Source organism: Abrus precatorius, unplaced genomic scaffold (genome assembly GCF_003935025.1).
Source record: "Abrus precatorius isolate BTA unplaced genomic scaffold, Abrus_2018 Scaffold7, whole genome shotgun sequence".
NCBI lineage: Eukaryota > Viridiplantae > Streptophyta > Magnoliopsida > Fabales > Fabaceae > Abrus > Abrus precatorius.
In genome coordinates this window covers 30,357,572-30,365,044 of record NW_020874417.1, presented here as the reverse complement: position 1 = coordinate 30,365,044, position 7,473 = coordinate 30,357,572, and the positions used below count along the sequence as shown (strand labels likewise).

The following is a 7,473-nucleotide window of genomic DNA, read 5'->3' as shown; positions in this document are numbered from 1 at the left end:
CTTAGAGAAAGTTAATTATATTATGTAATAACGCCACACACATACACACGGTTGAGTAAGTCACAATCTGAACTACATCATGTTATTAAAAAAATTATATAATTGAGATCCCAAGAGATCATTTACTCTTTTCCTGTAAGTGCGCCATACTTGGGGATCGAAATGAGGATTACCAAGTTATTTGTTTCCGCCATTTCTTAGGCGGAAGAGTAGCATGTATTTTGTATCATATGTTGTACGCTATTATTTTTTTCTTCGTTTCCATTTATTTATAACAACTCTCTTACAAAAGAATGAAATATAGGCAAGTTTGCAGTGTAATTGGTCAATGCCATGGGTACAAACCAACTGTAACACTCATATTAACAACACACTGAAATATAACTATTTGTTACTGTTACATTTGTCATTTAGTATTATGTTCTATATTTAAAGTGATTTTTCTAATGTTATAGTATAATTAAAGTGAATTAAAACTTTCTTAAATAAAGACAAATTTTGCTACAGTCAAAAGGACGCCAAGATCACCTAAAATCCCCGAAGCCAACTTTAAAATTTGTATAATTGATTTAAACTTTTTTTCCTAAAAAAAAGTAGTCAAGTGATGTCTCGACAAATTTGTATGAACTTTGATTTACTTACCTTCTCAGTCCATTTAAAGAGTAGTTATATGCAAATAATAGACCTAGCAATTTATAACTTGTCATATATAGACAGGTCCTTCGCGTGGAAATTGATGCATTCACAAAATTATATTTCTTATAATCTTATCTCAGTTAACTAGTATCCGTAGAATTCGGTTGCAAATAAAATTTCTAAAACAGGTGATTTATGACATAAGGATGATATAAGCACGTAAGACAATAATGTTATACAAACAGCTGGTAGCTTCTTTATTCTAAAAAATGTACATAAATTATATTTTTTATCAGCTACTAGCTAGACGGGGAAAAAAGTTAGGTCCACTTATATTATTTGGCAGTCAATATAGTATTTAAAAAAAATAAAAAATACATGCACATAAGTCATTTGTAAATACTAAACTTACAATTGATTGGTGGACATTCAATTATAAGGCATGTCTTACCTTTAAAATTAGACAACTTCCCTTCCATCTAAATTTTGATTCTAAAAAAAAGGTCACGTGCATATTTTTCTGCAAATTAATGTCTTTTGTTTGATATTGTACCACACTATACCATTTACCACTTTCTTCTCTGGTAGACTATTTAGGTAAACTATTCAGTTAGATGGATTCTATATATATGGTGGTCCTGCATAAAATATACTTGGTCCTATTGCACAGAACAATTATGAAGCTAACTTGAGTTCACATATGCTGAACAGAATGAGTTTAATTATTAACGAATTTCGCCAATTTCCCTTTCACATTCAACGACCTCAACCTTGTAGCATGTTTTTCCTTGTAGAAATAAAAATTTAATGATTTTTTTGGCATATAATCAAAGGGTGATATTTGCATCACAACCACCATTGTATGAATTATTATGTGATGGAGGTGACATCCATACGTTGAGAAGGGAAAATCCAATAAGAACAGCCATAAATATGCATGGTCACGTACGGCAAGTTAAAGTTGACAATCATGGATGGCAGGAGTTGTGTTGCCAATTTTGGTAATTAAAGTTGCTTTCTTGAAAAGCTTGCATTGGTAGATCTGTGATGATTGTGAATCCCTTGGTCCATTCCAAACAACCTTAGCTAATACCTACCACCAAAGATTGGGAAACTAGATGCAACTTGCATGGTAACAGTAGAATGATTCACTATTGTATCACCGCTAGCTAGGATATTTATGGAAAGAAAATAAAATATATAAATATATTATTGATGGCAATTTTTTGCAATAAGTTTTTTTCACTCTTTGTAAATATAATTTTAATCTTTTAAATTTTTTTATCAGTCTCAAATATGATAAATTTTAAAATATTTCATTTTATCACGTAATAAAAGATACATTTAATTATGTCACATTGAATAATACATGAAGTGATGTAATTAGATTTATATATAATGCCATCATTAATAGATAAAATAAAATTTTAAAAAAAATTTAAATTTGATTGAGTTCAAAATAATTTTGAAAAAATTAAAATGTTAAAATACTTCAAATCATATTCATAATATATTTTATTTGTCGTATTAAAATGGCGACGAGAAGAAAAAAAACACTAGCAGTTTTTGAGCGGAAACTGAAGTGAATATTCATCGTTAACATATACGAAGGCCGTACCAGAGTTGGATATGGAGGAGAAAATCTAAAGAAAAAGTAAAGGAAAATATGATATAATTTTTAAGGAAAAATATACTTAGACGACACGAACTATGAAGACAATAACTGAAAAAAATACAGTAGAACTACGATAAGATTTAAGTTAAAATTCAAATAATACTGTGCTGTAACATTGACTTTTGATTTGTTGAATTAAATTGATTTTATACTGCAAAAGAAGATAATTATAGATTCAAACCCTTTTAACAATGTTATTAAACTTTATACAACAATTTCATAGTAAACATCAAAATTAAACTTTATGTCTTCTCTTATCTATGCATTTAGTAATTTATTATTCTATTTTTTTAACCTTCATTCTTTACCTTGTTTATACCAATTAACTGAATAAATTTCATCAAAAGAGACAACTGTCTCTCTTTTTAATTATACCTAACATGATTGATGTTGGCAATATTTGGCAGTAGTTATAACGTAACATCATAATTCTTTGTTGTTTTTTTGGTACAAAAGGTTAATGGAATCTTGTGGAACTAGATACTCTTCCAACTAAGCCACACGGTTTATTGTCCAATTGTGGGGTAAAATGGAAAGGGGCCAACGGAGTCTACAACAAGTAGTTGTTGCCAACTTCAAATGCTGCTAGTTACTAAGTCCTTAAGAACCAAATTCGCTGATGTTACCAACATTGTGATTATCAATTTTAACTTAATAATTAAATAGCATATATTGTTATTCACCCAATCTCTGTATCAATATTTTATATTGAGAATTGATATCCTTGTCTTAACGCTCCATTGTCTAGAAAACTTCGTGGGCAGTGTGAGAGATTTCAACCCCATTATGTGGGCCATAGCTGAGTGAAATTCAAAGAAGAAGAAATCTAAAAAGAAAGAGGTTTTTTGTTTTATTTGGGACTGCAATTGCTGATTAGTTGACTGTCTCTTAAAGTAACTACAGTAGGAAATTAATTAATCGTCATTTCTCATTTTTGCATTGTAAAAATTAACCACTATTTGAAGCAAACAGACTATAGCAAAAACTAACTACAATTTACGTAGTGTCTTTAATTTATTGAATATTTTTCTGTCACTTGAATTGACTTTCACTTTTCAAATTTAAGTGCTGGCATTTATGCTGTTGTGGACCGTTGCAACTCTTTTAAGTGTTATTTAGTAAAACTACTTTGTTTAAGAACTATCTCATTATCAGAAATGATAAGGTCAAAATTCACCTTAAAAAGTAATAGAAACTTCAATATTGTATCAAAACAAAGACAAACTCTAGGATAAGATTCCTTGATAGAAATTCATGAGTTACATCATCTCATAATTGGAAAAGGGATTCTCCCTCATTAAAGAAATTTAGCAGGAGATAGAACTTCAGTTTAGCGCAAGTTAAAGAAAATATTGCCCCTCAGTGGTAACACATAGTAGCTATGATGTTTATGAAGTATTATTTTTTTCTGAATCAAATGGGGAATATTTTTGTTAACTTGCACCTGAATTCCAAAGGAAAATCAGCACCTATACAACATAGAAACACTTTTGTTACTGAAATGTGTTAAGAATAGTTAGCCGCATTGACGTCTTCAAGAACTCACTGGCACAGCAACTGAAAATAGATAGAATTGTTATAAAGCCATACATAATGTGTTAGCATTTTCGGTTCCAAGATCAGACTTGTGTTGATCCTTGTACCAGGGAGACCCTCCATCAGAATTGTTCTCAATTGGACTACTTTGATGCAAAGCAGAACCAAGGCCATCGGAAGCATTTGATGTCTTCAGTGAATTCCCTTCAGATGCACTATTGCCAGTTGTGGTAGCAGAGCAAGTGTTTGAACTCTTTTGCTCAGTGTGGATGAGTTTTCCAAATAACAAAATGTGGGGTGCTTTCGCTACTTCATTGGATTCCTTAAAACTTTGGCCAGGACTTCCCACAGTCAACAAGCAAGTTATATCAACATTGGTCTTAGTTGTGTTGCTCATGTAGGTTCTACAAGGAGGCCTAATAGGTTGTGCTGCATGGTCAAGCCTTGAGAACCCACCTAGAAGCATGTCTGGTTGAAGCTTGTTGAAGGGAAAATCAGATGGAGTTAGTCCAATTTGAGCATGCCTGGCTCCCTGTATGCCTGCAGAACTATTATTATCTTGAATGTTACATAGAGGGTTTGTATAATTGAGAAGATTGCTAGAGAATGATGACACTGGAAGTTGATTGATGACTTGAAAATATGGGTCTTGTAGAAACCGTTGTTTCTTTCTCGGAGGTGAAAATGGAGAGATATTGAAAGTAGGCATGTTTGAGACTAGTTCAACCAACCAAGGGTTTACACACTTCACATTTTGAAGTAAATCTGGTTCATCCCACACCACCTGAAACATGACATAACAAATAGAGCAATCTAGATTATTTTAAGCTAAATAACCAAGAAAAGCATGTAACAATAGTAATGCCAAAAGGTGAACTCCACCTTCCAAAAGTAAAATTCAATCAACAGTGCCACTCAATAACTTCCTGTCAAGGGTAGTACCCAATTCAAGCAACCATGGTACTTAGTAGGAAGAATTGTCAGCATGAACAGACACGCTTGAAATGATTTGCTACTTTACTACAGCTCAACAGTTATTACTATTAACCGCTATTCTTTTATTCAACCGGACCCAAAACATTAAAAAAAATCCATTTATAGCAAACAAACATATATACTGTAAATTTAATTGTTGTTAATTGGCACAAGAAGTCAATATCATCCTGTAACTATTTTAATAATAAAAAGGCGACAGAAATGAAGAAGATAAACAAAAGCTTTGCATCAGAAAAATCTGTAAACTCTGTTCCATCTTTTTGAAGCATTGTAACAGTACATTATAAACTTTTTAGAAGGGGGTAAAAAAGTAAAAAGAGTTAACAAGAAATCCAAGAATAGTTAACAATTCAAGATGCAATATCAAAATCGGTACTTAGTCTCTGAGCAAAGAGAAGTTGAGGAAGAGGGATCTGAAAACAATGGTATTATAATAGTAAAAGGAAATCGATAGAATAATGAAAATGGTGTACCTGCAGAAGGCGCCAAGGAGAATCAGGCCAACGAATGGGATCTGAAACTTGAACAGAAGATATGGTTCCCATGAACCAGCTGATCCTAGAAGAATCCTCAGTTTCGAAGGGCATTTTGAATCTCATCCCAGAACACCACTGAATTTGCATTGCAGTCTTCACAGCAGAAGACTTAACACAAAACTCTGGAGTACTAGCCCTTGGATAGTACACAACCTCAAAGGGCCTACCATTAACAGCACTAGTCACAGCCTCAACAACAGATTCAGCAGCCACTCTTCCCACCATCTCATCACCACCTTTTCTACCACTCACCAAGTTGCTCTCACCACACAAGAAACCAGAACCCCCACCAAAGAGAGGATTCCAACCAGAAGAAAACTCAGTTCCACCACCAATCCCCTTCTTAGCCCTCCTTATCCCAACACAAAGATCCCCATTTTCTGCCCTCAGAAACACAATAGAATCACCAGCAACAAGCTTCTTTTGGTTCACAAAATTGCTCCATCCAGTGGTCAAAAGATGCCTCCTAGGTGTCCCTCTATAGATATGCCTGAATTTCCAACATTGTCCATGCATGTCCTTTGCAATGATGGTCTGAACTGGAGGTTCAGCTGAATAATCCAACCTTGGGAAGATTGTTTCCGCACAGTAACGAGGCACAGAGAATCCTCCACCGTTGTTGGCATCAGATTGTGTCAGTGTCTTGGCAAAAGAGGTGGGTGGTTTCTCTTGACCCTCCACTCCATTGTTTCCAAAGAAACAATCATCTTCCCTGTCCAATTCTTGTTCTCTCAAAGGGGTCAACCTCATTTTCACATACACCTCATCTGTGTCAGGGTCTGCCATGTATCTCATAGCAGAGAGTCTACAAGGGATGAGTGGTGGAACACGTGTTTGGCCAAAATCCACTTTCCCATGAGCGTGTTCTGCGTGGCCCTGTGGAAAGTAGAAGACTTTTGTGTTGAGAGGTGGCATTTGAACCATGGCACCAGCACAGGCATGCCATAGTTGAGAATCTAAGCACCTTTCTGAACCCCTCTCAGTGGAATCCATAACCATGAACATGTCAGGGGAAAAATCCTTGCTTTTCACAAGAAAAAAGACAACCCAGTAATATGGGATGAATTTTGAGAAAACCCAGAAAAAGGTCTGCAGGAAATGATGTATCTATTGTAAGGGTTGGTAGCTAAGAAGAATAGATGAGGATAGAATTGCTCTGAATGAATTGCAGAGAAGAAAAGGAGAAGGTGGTTAGAATGTGACGGTTGTAGAAAGAAGAAGAAGCTAAGATTGTAGTACAGAGAAAAGTGAAAGTGTTTTTGATTGGAGGATGAGAAAAAGGAGAGAGAGAAAAGAGAGAGTGATGGGGAAGAGAAAGGAAGAGTGGTGAGTGAGAAAGAGAGAGTTGGAAGTTTAAAAGTAGACGAAGACACACACTACTCTCCTCTCTCTACTCTCTCTCTCTCTCTCTCTCTCTCACTGTCACACGCGTCTATGGTTCACTCAGTTGCCGACCACAACATCAACCACCATGAATTGAAAATCGATATTACAGTTTACATGTCACATAGTTTTAAAACAAAATATAAATGAAAAATAGAACATTATATCATTATAATTGACATGTGAGATAAATATATTTTATATTTTTATAAATATACTAAATTTTAATTTTAAATATTTTTAAATTAATTTTAATTTTTATAACTTTCAAAATTAATTTATATCATAATGTAACATCAATTTAAACAAGTTATACTATAACTATGTGTTAGTTAAGATGATTACTAACGTAGTTTCGCTAGACGTATCAAAATTAAAATCTTTAAAAATTATGAAGGTTAAAAACTAAAATTAAATTTATCATATTATTTTTAAAATTTAGTTTGTTATAATATTAATACAATAAATGCATTTTAAAAACTTTAACTAATGTTATTTTATTGACATCAATTTTAAAATATATTTTAAACACTTAAGAAATATATTAAAAATATGATTTATTTAATTGTTGTGTTCTTTTATATAATAATTTTTTAATAAAAAATATATCAATTTTAGTTGTTTAAAATTAATTTTAAATGCTAATTTAAACATTTGCTAAATTAATACAGTTTATTATAATAGACTGAAATATTTATTTGTTCCATAAAT

The 7,473-nt window shown here is 32.9% G+C and overlaps 1 protein-coding gene across 1 annotated transcript; it reads right to left on the bottom strand.

Moving 5' to 3' along the window:
* Positions 1–3,497: 3,497 nt before the first annotated feature.
* LOC113872620 (auxin response factor 18-like) lies at positions 3,498–6,720 on the bottom strand. Its single transcript, XM_027510315.1, has 2 exons — positions 5,317–6,720; positions 3,498–4,631 (listed from the first exon to the last, which is right to left on the bottom strand). Exons 1-2 carry the CDS (start codon positions 6,382–6,384, stop codon positions 3,888–3,890), a joined length of 1,812 nt encoding a protein of 603 aa, XP_027366116.1. The 5' UTR covers positions 6,385–6,720; the 3' UTR covers positions 3,498–3,887.
* Positions 6,721–7,473: the final 753 nt, after the last annotated feature.

Excerpts from the sequence above, each read along its gene's own strand:
- LOC113872620 (XM_027510315.1), bottom strand. The coding sequence starts at position 6,384 with ATGTTCATGGTTATGGATTCCACTGAGAGGGGTTCAGAAAGGTGCTTA. Across the intron at positions 4,632-5,316 it reads CTCCTTGGCGCCTTCTGCAG|GTGGTGTGGGATGAACCAGA; the intron begins GTACACCATTTT and ends GTCATGTTTCAG.